The sequence below is a fragment of the Tauraco erythrolophus genome, chromosome 3, assembly GCF_009769465.1.
Source record: "Tauraco erythrolophus isolate bTauEry1 chromosome 3, bTauEry1.pri, whole genome shotgun sequence".
Taxonomy (NCBI): Eukaryota; Metazoa; Chordata; class Aves; order Musophagiformes; family Musophagidae; genus Tauraco; species Tauraco erythrolophus.
The window spans coordinates 61,764,517-61,787,244 of NC_141467.1; the positions used below are offsets into that span (position 1 = coordinate 61,764,517).

A 22,728-nucleotide genomic window follows, 5' to 3' on the forward strand; every position below is an offset into this window, starting at 1 on the left:
TGCAGGGGGGTTGGACTAGATGACCTTTGAAGGTCCCTTCCAGCCCTAACCATTCTATGATTCTATGATTATAATAACTGCTTTTAATTAAAGCAGAATGTTTCTGAAAAAAAAATAATTTTAGGGTTTTTTTAATTAGAAAAATCACTGTCTTACACATCATTCGAAACCACTCACATCTCTCAGTAACAGTTTTGTTTACCACCTTGAGACCCCAGAACATGCTCCTAGGACAACTGTTGACAGAAGACAAAAAATAGAAATTAATTTTTACTCTAGTTAACGTCAGCTAAGCTGCATATAAAACAGAGATGCTGCTGTAAGATGAAACAGGCCAGGAAAAACTTGAACTTTGTTAGCAAACTGTTAACAGCTGTCTGAGATATGGGAGATCTAGGCTGACATCCCTGCTTTGAAAGATAATCGGTGCTTTGGTTACATATCCCCTATTCAAGGCCAGTGCTCTGTTCTGAATTGCAGCACGGCCCCTAGCATCAGGTGTCAGAGGGCATGGCGTTTGAAAGGTTGTACAAATTCAGATGACTAAAGTGTTTTGATGGATCATAGAATCATTTGGGTTAGAAAAAACTTTTAAGATCATTGAGTTCAACCATAAACCTAACACTGCCAAGTCTACCTCTAAACCATCTCCCTAAGCACTGCATCTACACCTCTTTTAAATACCTCCAGGGATGGTGACTCAGTCACTTCCCTGGGCAGCCTGTTCCAATGCTTGACAACCCTTTTGGTGGAGAAAATTTTCCTAATATCCATTGAGGCCACTTCCTCTTGTCCTGTCACTTGTTGCTTGGGAGAACAGACCAACACCCACCTGGCTAAAACCTCCTTTCAGGTAGTTGTGGAGAGCAATAGGGTCTCCTCTCAGGCTCCTTGTCTTCAGGCTGAACAACCCCAGTTCCCTCTGCTGCTCCTCGTAAGACTTGTGCTCTAGACCCTTCTCACCAGCTTTGTTGCCCTTCTTTGGACATCCTCCACGATGCTGCTAATGTGCTTGAAAACACTAGGATAGGATAGGATAGGATAGGATTAGTCAGAGAATGATGCTCTCTAGTCCTTCTGCATAGTTTCTGCTTTACAAAGAATGCTTTCCAATTCTGATTACTCTTAATTCCTCTTGCTTCTTCATCTGTGTCTTTTTTAGTATTTGATTGCCCTTTCTTTTAGTTCCTTTTCTCACTCAACTTAAACTCAAGCTTTGAATTTTAGCTTATATTGCTGGAGTATGCTATGTAAGACTTCATGGTTTGAAATCCTCTTTGTGTCCAAGTGTATCAGTCAGCATCTTGATTTGCTTTAGTTGATCATCTCCTATGCATATTGAGTCTCTGCTGGGAGAAAAATATTTCTGCCTGCATACAGCAATTATAGTTAAGGTATTCAAGTAAGCATTCCTGTGTCTTAGGACAGATTTGTCATTTTTTTTCAGGACAGGATTCTCATCTTTTTGTTCCAGGGAAATAACTCACCTGTCTATCCTGCTTCCTTCTTCAGATGTGCAATAAATATTTGTGGAGAAGCAGTACGGGAAGAAGACGAATTTCTTTTAATCCAAAGAGTAGATTGAGTTTTCTAGTGAAAGTGGGCAAATGTTGTATGTATTTCCTACGACGCATAAAGTTTTAGGATGTTGAAGGGAAAGATTATATAGGTATTAAAAGTACAAGAAGGAAAAACAAGGCACAAAAATTACTTTTCTTGGTATTTGAAGTTAACAGACTCGGTTGCATTTAATGGCACATTGGATAGATACACAAAGTTCTCCCACTCCCACCAGTAACAACATCCCACAGCTTGTAAAAACGCATTCTGCTTTTCACCAAGTTTCAGTATCCTGCAAGTTGTATTAGGAAGACATGGCTGCCTATGTCCACCTTTCCAAACAGGCATTTAGGTTCAATCCATATGGGGACTGCAGTGTTACAGTACTGCATTTTCAGGCAAACCATCAGTGATGACAAGCCTCAGGGTTGCTTTACCTAAGTCAGCTCCCCCCAGCCCGTTCCCTGCTCACCGGGAGATCTGGGTGAGTACAGCACATCTGTACTGCAGACACACTATGATGCAGGGATTCTCAGGCTGGGGGCAGCCTCCTCCACTAAACCAGTACTGTATGGTGCAATAGCACATGAACGTACTAGCTCAGACTTGAAACTACTTTCTACATGTATTTGCATAGTGCTACACTTAACTAAAGCTTTTTTTTCCTCTCTTTGAAAGACTTTCTTTTTTCTGTTGGGGAGAAGTCTTGGATGTACCGTTCATACTTTCCAGGGTATCGAACCACTAAGCTGATGTGTTTGTAGCAGTCTAATATCTGGTTTAATGGGATTATTTATCTTTGCATAGTCTCTCTAGAAAAATGGCCTAAGCAGTAGATCATTGGCTGACGTGAGATTGTTTCTTTTCTGACACTGTCTTGTGTGGGGTCCAACAGGGAAAGTGCCCACCAAGGCGTGGACTGTGGTGAGACAACAATGACTCTGAGGTTCTGCTCTGAGACTGGACCGTGAACTGCTCAAAACATAAAACCACAGATCTTGACAAAACTTCTGAGGCTCTCGGATGTATGTACATACTTGTCTTAGGAACCAGGCAAATCCTGGCTACATGATTTGCTTTTGGGGAATTTATGTGTTGCATTGCTATTATAAGTAAGTTTTCTTCTTCAATCTTTCTGACTTCAGAATATCCTCAAAGGCACAGGGGAACCTTCAAGAGGTTAATTGTCTTCTTCTGTTGAACCTGTAGAAACTTGTAAATTAAACTGGTTTAACAGCAATTATTAGTCATCATTGCCGTAGGACATTGTTTTTTACTGTATGCTGTAAAAACAATGAAATAAACATAAGCGTTCTAATCACTTTTACGACGTTTATCAAATCGCTCCAGTAAAGCCTTCCATATGTTGCCTGGGATTGTTTGGTGCTTGCTTATGAGAGCCTGGACGGCAGTCTTTGCCTGGAAAGAGAAGAGAAAGTTGCCTTTATAGACCTGCTTATGCAAGGAAGAACGGTATAATAACTGACTTCTTCTCAAGCAGTTCAAGAGATATTGGGAAATTCACACATTAAGATCTAGTTTAAAAAAAAAAATGTCTTTATATTAGCTAGTTGTCCTACGGACAACTTTTTATTCCTTTTCTTAGAATGGAAAGGAATAAAAATATTGATCGCAGTCTGGATAGGCTCAAATTACTGAGATTTATCAAACCTGGACATTACTAAGTCAAAGTAGCCTTTAACACATGCAAACATTAAGTTTGTGCGATCTCCATCCCTGAAGGTTCCCATCAGCAGCGCTGGATAAAGCCTGACTAACCTAGGCTGATCTCATAGCTGACCCTGCTGGGATCAGGAATTTGGAGTAGGAACCTCCATCTGTCCTTTCCAACATGAATTCTTCTGTAATTGTGTCATATACAGCACGCACATCATAAGAGAATTTGTATCTAAATTCTGTTCATTTTTACTCTATATGAGATTCAAATGCAAGTTTGTGAAGAGAATGCATAAAATATTCTGTATTTCTACTAGGGATAAGAAATAATCTCCCTTAGTTTTTCCTCATGTATTTAAACTTGAAATAAGTGTAGCTACCTACTGCAGTGATCTACCTGAGTGATAGTAGAATACCACTGGGAATATAAGAAAAGCGTGGCCAGACGTTTTCTGACAGATTCATGTCGTGGCTCCTTTTGAGGGCAGGATCAGATAGAGGTCAGCCAGGACACTGCTCATCTCAAACCCCATTTAAGTTGTGGGTTTTTTTGACGTAACATGAGGCACAGAAGACCTAATCGTACTCCCACTGAAGTGAGTGGTCAAAGGCTTGACTTAATAAAGAAAATCAATGTCACGGGAAATTTCAATTTCAGTTTTGCAGATGCACAAAATACTGTTCCCCCAAAATCCAGGAATATGGATGTCCATAAGGGCAGTCTTAGCACTAATATTGCTTTCCAGCTTCCTAAACCTGCTAAGACCAAACTCCTCAGCTTGCAGGGGCAGTTCCTGTAACAGATCAAACCTGTCTTTCTGGTTTCACTGCTGTGAAGCCCAGAACAATCTGCAGTAGATCCTTAAAACAGAAAAAAAAAAAAAAGAAAAAAGAAAGAAAAGCTAGCCTTTTTGTATCTTTTTGGGGGCAGCAGGTGCTTTTTACATCAGTGATTCCTAACAAGTGTTTTGATCTGTGTATTCCTATGCCATTGCAGACTTTTTTTGCGTACAGATCTCTTTTCTGTGAAAAATTTTTAAAAATGCGTTTTCTGTATAGATTAGTATTTTGAAAATGCCTGAACCATGGATCTATAAATTTTTTTATGCTCCTGAGCACCACTGATTTTACAAAGCTGTAGGTACTCAAAATATTTTGGTATTTTGGATGCAAATTATTTTTTTAACATTTTCCTTTTGACAATGAGACTGAAGCTCTCGTGGAACTTTGTTTCTAGAGCTCTGTGTTATTTGGAGAAAATTCTCAAAGGTATTTCTTATAGATGAAATTTATTTTCCTAATTACTGAAAACTGAACTTAAAACATAGTTTGCATCATTTCAGTTATCAAAGGCATGGCAGAAGCAAAACTGGCATCCCAAGAAGACAGATCTCACACATTCTGAAAGGATGCGGGCATCCCAATCAACTATTACTATGCCAATACTTACTTGTAGGTATCTGTACATTAAATAATCCTGGAGCTCAACTGCCCATTGCTTTAACAAGCTAGTAAAAGTGTATTTGTTTTTATTCAAGTATACAAAAAAAACCCTAGTTTCAAGTGCTTATATAATAGGGGGCAAAGTATGTAGTTCAATATTGCAAGGAAAGCTAACTTACCTTTTCCACTAATTCCTCTGTAGTTATATTCGGATCATAAGGGATTGGCTCCCCAATATACGTGCGAAATTTAACTGGAAGTCCTCCATACGGTGGAGTAAATGGCAATCGAGTACTTTCATACAACTGTCTAAAAAATCCTAAAATAATTTAAGGGAGGGAAAAGTGAGATTATAGTCACAGAAAACACAATCCAAACTTGAAATCTGATTAATATGGAAGGCTTCTTAAAAATGCATGCTTTATATAACAGTCAAGAAGAAATTACAGGATTTAGATAACTGTCCACCAAAAGAAAGCTCGATAGACTTAACAGATCACTGAAATAAGACTGCATTAAAGAACCAAATCACACAGCATAAACCAGTTATACACAAGCTATTTCCATATTTGAGATATCTCTGACCCACAGCATGTTAGAGAATCCAAAGTAAGCAGAAGTCTGAAAAGCAAAATCTAAGAGAAAAGTGAGAGAAATCTGAGAGAAAAGTGGAGAAAACATTCCAAATACTTAAAATATATTTTAAAGTTCTTACTTCTTTCTTTAAACATCCTATATCCTTCCCGAACATTTTGAGTATACATTGGAATAATAGGCTAAAAAAAACAAAAAGGGAGAAATGTTATAGCAGGTTTGAATTTATGTTTTAGTGCCTGTTAATGCAGCTAAGAAAATCACTTGAAAACAGTGGATAATTATCAGTCAGTTAAGTAACAAACAAGGAATCTTGTCCTAAAAAATAAACTCCAGAACAGAAATAAAATTCTATTTCTCAGCTCCCACAAACATCGCTGTTTTAATGTCACCATCTGTAAGGAAAACAACTGACATCGTATTAGAGGTTTATACCTTTCATTTTGAATGTACATTATAAAAGTTATACTGAGATTCTAAAAAAAATAACTTGTATGCTATGTATTTATTTCAGTATCACTGACTGAAACATAAAATGAACTTTTGCAGTTTCTCTGTCTAAAGTTTACATCATGCATGGCGAATAGGAAAGTATTCAGTTCATGAAGTCTTGCAGAAAGCAAGTAGACATTAAAGTTTGGCTCATCTCATCTGCTTCTCAAAGTAAGGTCTCACTGAAGCAGTAATGTTTGGAAAATACCCCACTGGAAAACACTTCTGCAGATCCCTTCGATAAATAAGGCAATTGTAAGTCCTCATTAACCTGGACCACACACCTTCTGGAGGGCGGATCTTTAGGCAGTCATGGAACACTTCATTATTGTGACTAAAAGAAAGACACTTGAGACACCTGAACTTGAAACAGTCATGTCTGACAGCCTGAGGTAAGATTTCAGTTTGTAGACAAACTAATGATTGTATCCATACATACAATGACTTTTTTCCCCCTCTGTTGTCCTTTTTCATTTTTTTGAAACCATATTTTGAGCATATTGTTGAAATCACTTGCCTAGAAGTGATTTATGCTGTTAAGAATCACTACCACAGAACAGAAACCACAGGACAAGAAAGAAACAAACCTAACTAGAGCCTAACAAAGAACTCAAAGTGATGGTAGCCATTTAAAGAAAACAAACTCTGACAGATAACAAAAATACCAAACACACATAAAGTTGTAATAGTAAACTCTTCAGAATGAGAAATTATGGGAAGTTATTAGAAGTAAATCCTTAAAAAATAATCAACAATGTCTTTTAAAAGCATATAACTACTTGACACTAAAAATGTTGCACTTAGCTTCTGCTATTGATTGAATACTGTATGTCTAACATTTAAAATGTTTGAAACGCACCTATCATACAGACAAAACACTTGAAATTTTAGGAGTAGTGCAAGAGAAACATATCTTAGGCTATAAAGAACAAAAGTTATTTGCATACAATAATCAGCTAATGAAGTACAGAGTGGGTAGGAGCATTCAGTCCCTAAGCTGATAAAAATGGGTACACACATAAAAGTTCGTGTGTGTAAAGCAGCCCAATCAGATCTGCAGTAACCCACAGATTCAAATTTGCTGTGCTGGAACTGTGCTGGATCACACTCGGCCAGCTTGAAAATTACAGAATCACAGGATAGTTGAGGTTGGAAGGGACCTCTGGAGATCATCTAGTGCAAACCCCTTGCACATACATAAGAATATGATAAACCGTAGTCCCTGTTTTATCTTTTACCTAACTACACTTGAATCAGGGTTTTGCAAGGATTTTCAGAAATTATGATTAATCCCCATTAGCCTGTTAAGCTCAGGCCACTGGCATAGATAAATTCGACTGAGAAAAATATACATCCCAGAACCTAATTAAGCCATAACATTAAATAGTAACACTCTCCTTCTCCGACCCCAAGCAAGCAGAGTAGTTACAAAAGATGAAGTGGAAACTGAATATGAAAACGTGTAGGCAAGGACTGAGGCTGAAACTACATTTCTTGTTTGCTTTTCTTCAGCTTTTTCCATGGAAGATTGAACTCACGTAACATTGAAACAAGAATGGGAATGTCTATTCATATATAAAGTTGGTTTTGTCTTGAAATCCCCATTCAATTCATCTGTTCCAAGTTATGAACCACCATGTAGTCATTTTGAATACTGTAAAGTATGTGTGGTTCTTTGGTTGATCGCTACGCTGTATGTAGAATAAGGCACTTACAGTCCTATCTTGCCTTCACCCAGGATCTGAATAAGCATTAGCAAAATATACATGAATTGCTACATTATAGAGCAAGTTCTGATAGTTTACATGAGTCTATCCCCAGTCTTCAGTCAATCTACAAGACTGGTTTGGCCAGTAGTGAAAAGGATGCCACAAGAACAAACAGAAACAAACTTCAAATTTGTCAGAAGATGGAATCCAGTTACTACTATGGACCTAACTTTATAAAAGAAAATAGTATATAAGGTTAATATTGCCCCCTCTACTGTTAAATGCATGGCACTGCTTTTTTTTTTTGAAGTGTTCAGTTATCTAAGGTGTCTGATGACAGATTACCAGAGAAATATCAAAGATGCCCAAAATTCAGCAGAGCCTGCAAGCTAATTACAGTGATGCCCACCAGTCATCTGACTAATGATTAGTCAGACTTCCTAATCATTAAAAAACCAAAACTGAATGAGTGCAATAACAAGTGAAACAAGCCAGCAGCAATGTAAAGGTGAGCTCAGGCTAGTAGGTGTCAAAGGAGAAAACATTCTCTCTGCCCTCCAGGTAAGAGAGAATCCTGTGTAGTGTCTGTTTTAGCAAACATGTTACATAAATGACCACAAGAACCACTCACACTGCACAAACCTTATCCTCAATGTACCAAATTAATTAAATAAATAAAAAAAAATAACACAAACCCTTTCAACAGAAGGTGCTAGCAATTTTATATACTACTATTCAGCTATTTCCATGTGCTTCTAAATTATGGAAGACTGGAAAGATTAAGAGGATTACTAGCAAGGATTTGTGATGTGTTTTGATCAGGGTGGCCCTCTATGTTAAGGGCACTCAGAGGTTTTTTTAAAAAAAACCTTATTATATTGTAGAATTTCACTATAAGCTTCCAAGTGAAGTGAAAACATCTGGCAAAAGATTGTTCAAATGTTTGAAGTAGCTTGAAAGAAATGTATTAAAGGAAAATGATTAAAAATCACTCAAGTTGTTAAAGTGACACCTCTTTCTGTTTGAGTATATTATTAGATTAATAAATAAGAGGAAAGACTATAAGAGGATTCAAAATTCCCATATGAGTTTTGACTAGGTTTATCCTATTCGCATTCTGATATTTTCCTTGTAGTGGTGGTGTGCTGGTCCAACATGATATATGAAGTATTGTGGCTAACATTTACCAGACCACACTTTTGAGCAAAAGGACAGGAGAGGGAACAGAAGCACATAAAACATGACTTTTAAAAGGCCACATAACAAGACAAGCAAAGAGAGAGAAATAAGACTCTCAGCCTAAAATTACTCTTTCATAAACATGAAGAAAAAGAAGGGTAAGAACAAAATCCTGGACCTTCCCAGAAGAAATGAGAAGAAAGAGAAGGATAATACATTAAAGAGCCCTGAAAAAACGACTGGATATGTAGAAGTAAGACAAAGTCTAGTGGGATGAGAAAAAAGAATGAAACCCTACAGCAATATGGAGAAGGACCACAGTGAAGATTCTTGAAATACAGTCAAGACAAGAAATTGGATGCCTGCATGATGGAACTGTAGACATGGAACTGCAGAGATGGATGCCTTGCAACAGTGAAGAAAAAGCTATACAGCTCCATAAAATCCTTGCTCCCTATGGATTAATGTGCTTGAGGAAAGTGATAGAAAAAGGAAAATAAATCTTTACTCCCAAACCTTTTCTTCTGTCTGGAAGATTTTCCAACGAACACTCCTAAGCTGCATTTTGTAATGAAGCATGTATGCAATAAGCATACACTGGGGTTGGTAACATGTAATACTCACCACTTTTGCATCTAGAGCGACCTGAGCAAAGCCTTTTCGATTTCCCCACATGAGCTGGTAACTTTCATCACTGAACAGTGCTTCTCTAACTCCACCTGGTGAGATGGACACCAAGTGTCCGTTCTTCAGTGCAATGAGACACTCCTCCCTTGTACCTAACATAATACCCGTCACTTCCAATAATAATTTCAGTCCTGCAATAAATAAGTAGCAAATACATATTATTACAGCAATATATCACAAGTGGGAACAAGATTATAGCTCAATGAAAATCTAATAGCTATATATTTACACTAAGGCAAATTTGTACGGAGGAAGTAAAACACCTACAGAGCAAACACTGGCAAAATGACAAATATGCGACAGGGCTTTTGCCTAAATGTCATGAAGATGAACCAGCTTATCAGGAGCATCTGAATAAACTAATGCCTCCACATGCTATTTTCCATAAATATCGAAACACCAGCCATGCAACCGAAACTTGTGCATCGTAGCTAGAAATCTGAAAATAAACAAACATCTATTCCTCCCTCTTCTTTAAAAAATATTTTAATATAGGAAAAAATATAAATTTTCAGTATGATAAAGATTATTACCAAAATAAATACTTGGAAAGCAACTATTTTTAGTGTTCTTTTAAAATGTGATGTTTAACATTTTGAACGTTGAGGTTTTGAGTTTTTTGTCATTGAAATGCAAACTACGTGGATCAAATTGGACTACTGTACAAATCTTAAGAGATGCATGAATGGCACAGTTGGCAGGGCAGTTTCAGCACTGCATGAACAGTTCGGTGAATTTCCTTCCTTTGTTCCCACAACTGGGATTTCTCCAAAAGACAGATTGAGAACCATAGAAACACTCCATGCTTTCTTATATTATCTTCACATTTTACATCTATCAGTTTGCAACTCCCATAAAGAGCTTCAGCAAATGAGAGCCCCCGGTCTTCAAATTCACTGTTCCAACAGCATGGTTTGAAAAGAAATTGTTTCTATTAATAAATGTAAATAACAACTATGTACTGCCAGGACTGGTGTCTAGCACTGCAACTTTGGCAAAGGTCTGGAACAGAAACTTCAGAAGACAGTGGAAAACACAGTGCTGCATCTTGTAATTGAATTATATTTAATCTTATTCAAGGCATCTTGTTTGATAGATCCTTCTGTCAAAGACAGATGCTTACTTTGTTTAATCCCTTTGTGAACTCATATGTATTCCTGTTTTATCCTGCATCCAGAAATGCCATTTCCTTACTAAGTGAATAGGTCCTTCCTTTGCTGGACTTTAAAACTTTTGCCTGTTAAGAATTATGATGTATCACATGAACATATGATCACTTCTTATTCCCCTTTTCCAGATCACACAGAATTTTATATCCCTCAGTCATGCAAGACTTCTGTCCTATGTACTACCTCTTCAAAGGAAGCCATGCCAGGCCTCTCGTCATTCTTGTTCTTTTTCGTGTATTTGTTCCTCTGCAGCTTTTCTGAGATGGGGAGACCAGAATTCCACGCAGTACTCAGCATGTGGGCACCATATGCATTTTGAGTACATAATGGCATTTTGTGTTTCTTCTTTTTCATGACATGCCTAAAATTCTGTTTGCCTTTTGGCAATTGCTGAGACTTCAGTTGACATACTCCTAAAGTCATCTAGAAAATTCAAAGACTTGGTTTTCTTTCCTTCTGCACTGCATTATAACTAATACTGAGTTTCATCTCTCCTTTAATCAGCCAGTGATTCAGTATTGGTAGATAACTGTACTCTCCATGTGGGCTTTTACTGCCTTGAAAAAAAATTGGCCAGTATAAAGCTTTGTCACCTCGTTACTGATCTAGATTATGCTTATTTTGAACAATATAGGTGCCAGCACTGATCTTCATCAGTATACCTAGTGAATTCTGATTATTCATGAAAACGAGCTATTTAATTCTACCCTTTATTTCCTACCATTTAACCAGTTATTCATTCACAAGACTTCTCTCATAACTGTAATTATTCCAACAGACTGAGGTTCAGCATATGCTCATGAGCATTCTTTAAAGAACCAATCTGTGAAGTGCAACATTTCTCTGCAAAAAGCATGTAAGTATTGCTAGAGCAAGAGAAGGTTAAGAAGAGGTTTTGCTCAGTCTATTACTTTTAGACACATTTTCTACTAATGCAGCAAATGGGGAGGCCTAATCTTCCTTATTTGTTGTCTTTTTTACCAGATGCCTTTTTACAGGTTGACACCATATTTGCCACCTTCTGTTCCTCTAGCATGAACATAATTCAAGCAGTATGTTATTGTCCTAGTTTTAGCTGGGACAGAGGTTTTTTTTTTAACAGCTAGAAAAGCTCCATGTTTTGGTTTTACTCAGAGGCTCACTCTGAGAAGAACGCTGATAACAAGCTGCCAAGGACTTTTCAGTGTGCCGGAGTGCAGAAGCACGGCGGGATAAGGGGGGAGCATAGATGGGACAAGGGGGACACGATTCCCCTTGTGATTTGTGTGGAACTTAAGACTGAGGGCCAAACTGGCCAATTAGTATTCCATATCATGCAGCGTCATGCCCAGTATAAAAGCAAGGGTCAGCTGGGAAGAAGGGCTTCTGCGCTTTGGCTTTTGCGCTTTGGCTTTTGCCGCTTTTGCTCTTGCTGTGTTTTTCGCTCTATTGCTTTTCTTTTTTTTTCCTTTCCTCTCTCTCTCCCAGTACTCCCACTCTCGGAGTACTATCCCTCCCTCTCTGCCCCTCTCTATTTCGGGGCCTCGCGTTCGTCCGGGATTTGCAGTTTTCGGGACGAGACGGGCTTCGCATACGAGGGGGTGGTGAGCACCTACATTGTATTAAATCATCTGTATTAAATCACTCTTATCTCAACCCACGGGTTTCACATTTATCCTTTAATTCTCTCCCTCATTCCTGGGGGTGGGGGAGGGGGGAGTGACCGGCTGTGTGTGGGAGGAAGTTTTCAACCTAACCCACGACAGTTATGCACACATTAGTAGTCCAGAAATTGCACAGTTGAGAGCGCTGCTTGGTCCTGACAATAGTTTACTATACATTTGTTATAAAAACCTGTGCTACGGACACTTCAATTTGAAACAGTATCCTCTCATTTTTCCCTTAAAAAAGAAGCCTTCTTTGTAACATGCTGCTAAGCTTTATCTTCCTTTAGGGATCCTTTTAAAAGCCAATCATCTCTTGATGACTTCATGCTTCTGATGTGTTTAGTACTACACAGTATTTACTAGGCATACCTTTAGCAAATTCTTCCTCGTTATCTTTCTAGGGGTGTCTTAATCTGTTCTTTCATCAAACTTGCTTGAGTTTATGCTCTTTGTTTTCAGTGTTTGGACACAACTTCCTTTTCTGAAGAATGTCCTTCCTACTTTCAAGTAGAATCATATCATAGAATCATAGAATGGGGTGAGTTGGGTTGGAAGGGACCTTAAAGATCATCTAGTTCCAAACTCCCTGCCATGGGCAGGGAAACCTGCCACTAGGTCAGGTTGCTCAAAACCTCATCCAACCTGGCCTTGAACACTTCCAGGGATGGGGCACCCACAATTTCTCTGGGCAACCTGTTCCACTGCCTCACCACCCTCAGAGGGAAGAGTTTCTTCCTTAGATCTAATCTAAATCTCCGCTCTTTCAGTTTAAAGCCGTTGCCCCTTGTCCTATCACTACATGCCTTTATAAAAAGCCCCTCTCCAGCTTTCTTGTAGGCCACTTTTAGGTACTGGAAGGCTGCAATAAGATCACCCCAGAGTCTTCTCTTCTTCAGGCTGAACAACCCAAACTCACCCAGCCTGTCTTCATAGGAGAGGTGCTTCAGCCCTTGGATCACCTTTGTGGCCCTCCTCTGGACTTGCTCTAACAGGTCCATGACCTTCTTATGTCGGGGACCCCAGAGCTGAACGCAATACTCCAGGTGGGATCTCACTTTACTCTTTATTATTATAATAATTTTTAATATAAGTGGTATAAAGGTGCCTTTAAATAATCTCCCTGCTGTTCCTTCTGGATGCTCCTTCTTTATGCCTTGTTTTTCTAAAAATTAGTAAGGTTTGTTTTTCTGTATCTTCTCCTTTTCGCAATGGAATTACTTACTTCTTTCTCAGTCTACAATGTGTTGAATGTATTTTGGTGGTCAGTGTTACAGAGCTCTCTTCAACAATAAAATCTTCAAAGAAGTTTTGTGACCTACTCCAGGCTTTGATCAAAAGATAGATTTGATGTCATACCCCACTGCAATGGCTACCCAGTGTAGAGGGCAAGAAGGTAATTCACATCCTACCATTTACTGGGCTCTTCTGCACTCGTAGCCCATTGCTCACCACCCAGTACTAGGTGAATAATACATTCTCATCTTACACTTTCTACTGAGTCATGACATTTCATCTCAGAGGGATTATATAATGCCTATTTGTTGGTTTTGAAGGGTCTAACAGTGTTTTTATGACCTTTCACTTAAAAGACAGGATATTCTACCCTGTTTGCCCTTCTGCATCTACTGGCTTTTAGTTTAAAAGTCTAAAAGCAGTCTTTTAGTTTAAAAAGTCTCTTGAAAGTGTAATAAATACAACTTTCACCAACATCAGCAACAGATTCAGTGAATCCAGGATGCTTAAATACAAGAGAACATGTTCTTACCTGGTAAACGAAAGACAAAATGATCAGCTACTGACAGACAAAGTCTTTTCTTCCAGAGAAACAGCCTAGACAAAAAGTAAAGGTAGTCTATAGGAATAGCTCCATGGTAATACACAAGAATGCCTGGTCCTTCTGGTAGGTTTTCCACACCATGAAGCTCATAACCTGTTTGGGATGGAAAGCAAGATACTGACAATGACAGCTGTAAAACATTTAGCAATTTAAAGAAAACTGTTTACTGTCCTTTGCTAAATGACTTTCAGAGAGTTGTGAAAGCCTCTGCAGTATCTTTTAAAATAATTAAGTTCCGGATGGAACTTTTGGTCAATAGCAAAGAGAAAAGCCTTCAATCGCCACAGGTTAGAATCATAGAATCATAGAATGGTTAGGGTTGGAAGGGACCTTAAAGATCATCTAGTTCCAAACCCCCTGCCATGGGCAGGGAAACCCTCCACTACACCAGGTTGCCCAAAGCCTCATCCAACCTGGCCTTGAACACTGCCAGGGATGGGGCATCCACAACTTCTCTGGGCAACCTGTTCCACTGCCTCACCACTCTCAGAGTGAAAAATTTCTTTCTTATATCTAACCTAAATCTGCTCTCTTTCAGTTTAAATCCATTGCCCCTTGTCCTATCACTACACACCCTTGTAAAAAGCCCCTCTCCAGCTTTCCTGTAGGCCCCCTTTAGGTACTGGAAAGCTGCTATAAGATCACCCCGGAGCCTTCCCTTCTCCAGGCTGAACAGCCCCAACTCTCTCAGCCTGTCTTCATAGCAGAGGCGCTCCAGCCCTCTGATCATCTTCGTGGCCCTCCTCTGGACTCGTTCCAGTAGCTCTATGTCCTTCTTGTGTTGGGGACTCCAGAGCTGAACACAGTATTCCAGGTGGGGTCTCATGAGAGCAGAGTAGAGGGGCAGAATCACTTCCCTCGACCTGCTGAGGGAATATTGGTGGACTAATTTGTTGGTCAGTTTAATCACTAGATCAGACCTGAACCTGACATTTTCCCTCAGAGAGGGGACTAAATTAATTATTTCCCATTAGGAACTTGTCTCAGTCCCAAGTAGAGTAATTATATAAAAAAAAAAATAATTACTATACTGGTGTGAAACTGCTTCATCAGCAGAATGAGAGGCAAACAAGCAGTCAGGATGCTTTCCTGAAATACGGAAGTATGAATCCCCATTCTGTGCCAGACAGAATGAAACATTTGGGATTATCCACCATAAAAAGTTTGTCTGGTTGAGATGTGTAAGTCCAAGCCAGAATCTGTAAGTTCTATCCATGAGAGTTAAACGCGTTCACTTCACAGTGGAAGAGAATTTCTTCACAGACATGGACTTCCATAAATCCCTCTCCTGGCTCCTCCTATATTTGATTTAGGTTTTAGGTGAAGCCAGACTAGGACGCTAAGGTATACAAAGGCTTGGGAAAGCCACAGCTTCTACCAACTAAGAGCTCTGTTCCACCTTATCTGCCTTCATCTCCATCCCTGCTACAGCTCCTATCATGAACCGTTCAGGGAGAAGGATGGAGATGAAGCAGGTAGAGTCCTAGGAAGAGGTGGAGAAAGTTTTATACTGCAGGACATTCAAAGATTAAGGGAAAAAGCCGTGAGAAAGGACAGCAACATAGATAACAACTTGTTATTCTTCATCCTTAGAGCAGCAAAGTTAAGCCTTGCTGATAGCCTTAAACTACATCTGTGGGAAGTACAAGAGCCTAGCAAGTGGCTGAGGATTTTCCTAGGGAGCATAGTGTGTGGAAAGTACCTGAAGATTGAGTGTAATGAAACTGAAAGATCAGGTTACTTTTAAATTCTGCCACAGCACAAACTTAAATGTGGTATCTAATTATTTCTTTGTCCACACAGCTCTTAAAATTATTTTCAGTTGTCATAACACAGTTTTCGCCAACTAAAAACACACGAATTACATTTTCAACTAGTTGTTTTGTTTGATCATTTAGTAAGTGGTTTTCAGCAGCTTCTAAGGTAAAAAATAAATCACACGCCTCTCTTGCAGTTACTTTACTAGAATTAACATTAACACTGCACTTCACTCTGATACCATACACAAAGAAGTGCACCGGCCTATCCACTTAAGAGATATTTACCCTATATAAACAAATTTCTCCCTTCCATTCTGCTTATTCTATATTGCAGTCAATCTTTGAGGCAGAAACTTTTGGGTTAGATGCCATACAAAGTATAATAAATGTGATTTCTTTGCATCCATTTGGAAGAAATAAAAAAAATAAATTAAAACATGCGTATTTACTATTTATTGTAATTCAAAGCTTCAGACAAGTCATGTCGTACTTACCATGCCATATTCTTGCATATATATCCCAAAAGCTTGCTATAGTTTTCCTTGCACTATCCCAAACATCACTCAAGGGATCTGCTTTTACCTCACTGTTCCTCTGATATATTAAAAGCAAAATATTAGTAAGGTAAATGAAAAAGAGGATTGTTAAAGGAACCATAAAAAAAAATAATATTGCACTTATTGTCAGCGAGATGATGACCACGTGAAAAAGGTATTTCTTCAGGTACTCCACAACAGCCCATTCTTCCAGTACATAGAAAAGGCAGCTTAGGTCAGTCATCGGTATCTCTCCTGAAGCACAGGATTCTTTTCTACGTATCACGTCCTGCATGGGGAGAAAAAAACAAACAAACAAACAAAAAACCAGCTCTAATTTCTCTAATCATGGCAGTTCCTCAATTTAGGGAAAATGTTCTCTGCAGATATACCTGATGCCTATTTTGATATAGCAGAGTCAAACATTTTGTCTTTTTCTGTCATGCTAAGATAGCTGCTGGCCATCACCATCCCCTACTGCCTGTAAAGGGTGATGAGATTATCCTATGTTATTTATGGATCTTTTTATAAAGCCAGATAATTGGGGCTGAAAGGACAAGAGCTGGAGTCCAAGGAAGCCTCAAGATCCATGCAACATGGCTGATCAGATGACTTCTCTGTATAAATATGGCTTACTTTTTCAAACCTCAAAGAGAGTAAGTGGTAAGTATTTTCAGCAGTGTTAGCCAAGACAACTGCTACCAGAGGTCTGGGCTCTCCCGATCCTCTGCAGAGAGTCCAGCCTGGGCTTCTGGACCCTCTTGCTTTGGCAGCAGCCGGTGGCAAGGAGAAGAAACAGCAGAGTGAGCAGCTGAAGAGCCGGCAAGCAAAACCTGGGCAGTCGTAGCTCTTTCCTGAGGTCTGGAGGTGCCTGAGACAGCATTTGGTACTGCTGGTAGCACTGGGAAAAGCAGCTCTTCACCCCTCATCCACACAACCATGCCAACACACCCTTCTTTCAGATCTTCCATCTGTGGCAAAGGCCAAGCGGGCTCCATAGCCCTAGTGATATGTTTGCCACATGCAGCTCCTTAGTGAGTCTGTTCCTACAGCTGACCCTGCCTGCCTGGCAGCAGGTAGTGGTTTCTCTAGAATGCAAGAGCACTCCAGCACCGGTGGCTTATTTTAAGGTTCTTGAGCATTAGCCAGAGATCTAAACATTGCAATCAGGCTCAGTAATCCATAACTGAATACAGCCTTTATTTGCCTCAACCAGGTTACTGCTCGTTTAATGAGTAAATCTTTCTGCTCCAACACCAGGACAAGTACCTACAAGAAACAAATCGTAATTGCCACAGTCAGTGCCAAGATCATAAAGCACAGCAAGTCCAGACTTTTCTGACTTTGTGTCTTCAGCTGCGTGCTTGTATGAACAAACCTGTCACATGCCACTCACGTCACTTTTGTTTTTCTTCTTTGAAGCTCTGGCTAGAATATAGGGGTGGACTGGTGTAAAGCACAGCTCTGTTCAGAATTATGGACAAGGAATACAGCAAACAGCAAAAGCAAAACGCAGCCATAAACAAGCACTAGACACTAACATGCAGTAAGGCAAGCAAGCCCCATGGCCAGCCCTGCTGATGAGTAGCTGTAACAGCTACAAATTTGGTCTCAAACACTCCAATTGAATCTGTCCTTATCTCAAACCTTTCGAACTCCAGGTTGGGCAGCAAAAAGGACAGTCATGGTTTAACCCCAGCCAGCAGCTGAGCACCACCCAGCCGCTCACTCACTTTTCCCTGCAGTGGGATGGGGGAGAGAATCGGAAGGGTGAAAGTGTGAAAACTCGTGGGTTGAGGTAAAGACAGCTTCATAGGTAGAGCACAAGCTGGAAGGACAGAAAATTAGGAGCTCAAAGGAAGCAAGCACTGTATTAAATGATGCTCAGCATGGCGCAAACAAACAAAACCAATGTGACAAAGAATGCCATGAGAATTAATATAGAATTGTTTATATCCTGATGACTGGTGCCTGACTAAGATATAGGAAAACCTGGAAATTGTCAGTAAAAAGATATTTTATCAATAACATGAAAGAAATAAAAGGAGTAGTCTGCATGATTCAGATATTAAAATCTCTGCTTCAAAGGTGTTTAAGAAGGATAAAGCTGATGGTGTGGTACTACTCTATAGTAAAGAAGTTACTAATTTTTTTAAGTTCTTGATAAAAGCAAGGACTACAAATCCTCAAGGACTACAAATCCTCAATGCCTGCAAAGCACGCTGTACTGATGGAGCCCAGGAGAGGGCCATGTTAAGAGCTTGCCTCAGGCTACTGAATCAGAAATACTGAGCAGTACTTGGAGCAACTTGTTCAGTCTGCAACATAGAGTAAAGGAAGTGAGTGGATTTTGTATTGTTATGGCAGCTTCGGACTGGCAACACAGACTATTACATCCAGTAGCAAAACTGGCTTAAAATTGCAGATAAAATGTCCATATCCATAGTAAATGTACCAGTAATAACCCCTATATGATACAGGGATTAATTTGGATATATTGATCACTGACAGGAACCTAATGATTAAGAAATCTACCAACATTTTAACATTAGGAAGTCCAGGTATCTTCTTGTACCTAACATTCCTTTAAAAAACACCTGAAATTCCCTCTGGCCTATTGAGAGGCATTTTTAGTAACTCTTGAAAGACTAGGGAAAATCCAGAGGACTGGAAGAGAATTAAGATTATTCCAAAGTCCCCAAACACAACTATCTGCGGAGTCAGCAGCCAGACAAATTGCTGGCAAGATTACTGAAAAGCTGGTATGTGACGAAGGTAATTGATGCCACGCATGGCAATTTTGTGGGAAACGGACCTTGCAAACAAGTGCATGTCCATTCTTTGAGGAAATCGGAGGTTTAATAGCTTGTTCAGGTGTCAAGCATATACAGTTTTACTAGAGGCTTGTCAAAGAGCCACTTTAAGCCACATGTGAGCTGCTACTTGGAACTCACCCTTCCACCAGCCCCTCACTATATGTTCTCACCACCAGCCTGGTCTGCAACAGGATCAGCTGGCTCCCTGCTAATAGGATGACTCTGAAAATGCTAGCACAAGCAAAACCACTCTTGGGAACAGCCCAAACTGAAGTTGGCATACGAGGATTATGAAAGTATATTACCAATGCCATTTGATGTTTTGATTTAAAAATAAAGCTCTTTAAAATGGAGCACATATGAAATTAAATCTCATCAATTGAAATGACAAAAAAGTATCCATCAGTGGTGGAATCCCCATCAAATAAGAATCGAGTCTATGTCCTACATTGTTCAGAATTTTCAGAATTTTCTCCTAATATTTACAGTATGTTTGCATTGATCAATGTAAAAAAATGTAACATCCCACTGATTCCTTTTCCTCCATCCACTTTTTATGCAACAGAAAATTATTTGCTGGCTGGAAAACCACTACATTTAACCGTGTTTGCTCACAGACTATAGTATAAATGAACATAGTAACTTATTAATTTCTGATTTCAAGTTCAATGTAGACATTAAAAAAGGCTTTAGAAAGAAATTAAAATACTTAAATGTGCAAAAGTATTTTTTTTAAATCTACAAAACAGGTACTGTTTTGACTGAGGACATATGAAAGTAGTTGGGTACACATGGAGTGAGTTCACTTTACGCCAGGCAGCTGGGTGGGTGGGATACAAGCTAATTCAACACCATTTCAGTTGAATCCAAGCCAGTGTGGAGAAAGAATAAATAACTGATTGAGGAAAAACTAGAAGCAGCATGTTTTTTTCTGGAAGTTGGGTGCTCAGCCAGGTTTCAGTTCCTGCTCTCACAGTTCAGTCCTACAATACCTCCAACATTTCACAAGAAAAGAATGAACCCTGATCACTGAACCCTGACCCTGGTTTTTGGACCATATGATGTGAGTCCAGCATGGTAAATGCATCCCTCCGTACTGCCAGTATAACATTAAAGCACTACAACAGGATAGAACTTATATTTTTGCCATATCCTACTGGCTATCTCTCACCAGCCCCTTGGTGAGACCACAAACACAATTTTGAGGTATCCTTTCTATCAAACACCATATAGGAAATTATTACATAACTACTTGAGTGCCTATTGCAAGGCTATTACTAAAGACCTGCTTGATCATGCACTGGAAGACAGCGCAAGAGCGTTACTGCAACATGTTTACTCATAACTGCGCTGGTTTGCCCCAAGTCTCAAAATTCAAGAAGAAATTTCTCTTCTGCTTTTAACAAACCTAAGCCAGCCAAGACCAGTTCCCATGTTCTTCAATACTGAATATCCCATAAAAGGTTAACAAGTGGGTATAGTGTTTTGTGAACAAACATTTTTTAAATTGTCTGTATTCTCATCTCATCTAGTGATGGACTTGAAGCATTACTGTTCTGAGTGTTTTCATCGTTCTTCTGGAGAACAACATCTGCGTTGACATGTGAGATGTTTGTTTGGGCTCCACCTATAAAGCATATCGAATTCCAGAGTAATAGCTGTATCTACAACGTAAAATTACAGGTGACATCAGAGGGAGACAGAACTAATGTCTCCCTACTTAAAAGGCAGCTGCCCTTCCAACAAAAGCCTCCTGTACTACAAGTCATTCAGATCCCAAGATATTGCTGAAGCATCACTTGCTGTGACAAGGATAATCTTATTACTCTAATCCAAGGGAACGGAAGTGCAACAACAAAGCTGTCGCAGGAGACCTATGGCATCAAAATTAAAACCTTGTAGCTGGCTTTCAACCATGGCTAAAGAGTGGATGAACCTGGTCTTGCTGCTGATCAGTTTGTTCCTGGCAGTAGGTTCAGCAGACCATAGTGCAAAGATGAGCCTAAAGTGCTGTAGACTCTTCTATAGTGAATTTTTTGACATCTGTTTTCTTGTGGCAGGCTCCAACTTTCCCTTCTGCCAAACTCAACTGCTCTGTTGCACAGGGAGTGATCTGACATTTACAACTCTGCATCTTGCCTTTCAACGTAAATGAAATTCCAGTATTACGTTTCCCAAATTTTTTGTGGCAGTTCCACAGAAAATCTCTTTTGCTAGTCTCACACCATCACCACCCACTTTATTTGCCCCCATAAATCCACCCTTCTTGTACACTGCTGTATTTCTACAGCTTTCCCTACCTTCACGGATTATCCGCACATCCAACCCAACACTGAAGCATTTATCCCCCCAAAATAGAAACCACCAGCAACCACAGTGCCCAGTTCCCTGCTTTCCGTGGCTACTCTCCCTTTCACAAGCATCCCAGAGTACGGTTTCCCATTTATTCTCTAACAGCCCCATCAATACGATCAACTGAATCCCCACTCGGGTTTGAGTCACCGGGTGGAAACGAAGAACCATCCCTGGGCAGGCATCGGCACGCAGCCCATCTCCAGGAATGTGACAGGCAAGAGCTGGTGTACGAAGAGCAGGGTCTGCGTTCAGCGGTGGTACCTGGCGTCCTCGGGCACAAGTAAAACACAGCAAGTGCCCGACACCTACATCTATCCCTCGTCTTCACCCGGAAACGTCACTAACGTTTCCAACGCCACTGCTGCGAAAACTCGGCGTTCTCCCTCAACTTCTGGTGCGAAGGGACCCTAAGAAAGGATCGTCGCTCAAGCACACCGGTACGGCAACGCCGCCGTACCCTCGCCCGCCGCCCGCTCTCCCCGCACCGGCTCCCGCCGCCCGCCACGGCCGCCCTCCGTCCCACCCTCGCCTCGCACCCCCGCTGCCGCCCCCGCGCCCCGGGGCCGCCGGCACTCCGCCCCCCGCGGCGCCCCTCACCTGCCCGCGGCGGCGGCGGCCGTCACAAGGACCCCGCGGACGGAGCCCCGTCCCGGGATAAGCGCGCCGCCGCCCCCGCGCCCCGGCCCGAGGAGGCGGGGCTGGGCCTGGCAGCCCCACTGCGCTCCGCGCCCAAATCTCCATTTTTAATTCTGCGACGATAGAAATTCCGGGACGGGCGCCGGTAGCTCCACCCGGGCGCCGCGGGATGGAGGCGCCGCTTCCCATCGCAAGGGGACAGGGATGGGGGAGGCGATGAGCCCTCCAGGCCGCCTCTGCCCCGCGGCTCTCCTCAGCCCCGCCGCGGCGCGACGCGGCCGAGCGGCCGCTCCCGCTCCCTCCGAGGACTCCCCCTCCGCGGCGGAGGCCGGGACGCCCCTTCCCACTCGGTCGTGGGTGCCGAGGGAGAGTTCCCGCGAACGAGCCTGCGAGGAGGCTCTGGCACGGGAACACGGGGCTTAAGGGCGTGCTGCCTTCTTCAGCCGTGACTGCAGACGCGGGTGGAAGTATGCAGCTTAGCCTGGAGTGATGGAGCGGCGTTCCCTATCCAGCTACTTCGAAATCACAGGCAGTTCAGCCATTATATCCTGCAGGTAGATGGGATTTAAAACAGTTGCAGGTAGTGGATTACAGTATTTGCACGACTTCCCACACGAACTCCGTCACTGGTC

General features: G+C 40.9%; 1 protein-coding gene across 3 annotated transcripts; it reads right to left on the reverse strand.

The window, feature by feature from the left end:
- Window positions 1-2,874: 2,874 nt before the first annotated feature.
- Window positions 2,875-22,130, reverse strand: LOC104370744 (DGAT1/2-independent enzyme synthesizing storage lipids). Of its 3 annotated transcripts, none has more exons than XM_086609284.1 (7): window positions 22,058-22,130; window positions 16,248-16,578; window positions 13,922-14,086; window positions 9,279-9,472; window positions 5,396-5,456; window positions 4,860-4,999; window positions 2,875-2,979 (listed from the first exon to the last, which is right to left on the reverse strand). In XM_086609284.1, exons 2-7 carry the CDS (start codon window positions 16,531-16,533, stop codon window positions 2,875-2,877), a joined length of 951 nt encoding a protein of 316 aa, XP_086465410.1. In that variant the 5' UTR covers window positions 16,534-16,578; window positions 22,058-22,130. The 3 variants fall into 3 exon arrangements, with proteins under 3 accessions (XP_086465410.1, XP_086465411.1, XP_009985167.2); XM_086609285.1 differs by lacking the exon at window positions 22,058-22,130 and adding an exon at window positions 5,265-5,315 and having other exon boundaries at window positions 4,860-5,002; window positions 16,248-16,569; XM_009986865.2 differs by lacking the exon at window positions 22,058-22,130 and having other exon boundaries at window positions 16,248-16,584.
- Window positions 22,131-22,728: the final 598 nt, after the last annotated feature.

Excerpts from the sequence above, each read along its gene's own strand:
- LOC104370744 (XM_086609285.1), bottom strand. The coding sequence starts at position 16,533 with ATGACTGACCTAAGCTGCCTTTTCTATGTACTGGAAGAATGGGCTGTT. Across the intron at positions 5,457-9,278 it reads TCGCTCTAGATGCAAAAGTG|CCTATTATTCCAATGTATAC; the intron begins GTGAGTATTACA and ends TGTTTTTTTTAG. Across the intron at positions 5,003-5,264 it reads ATTCTCTAACATGCTGTGGG|TAGGATTTTTTAGACAGTTG; the intron begins TCAGAGATATCT and ends CTTAAATTATTT.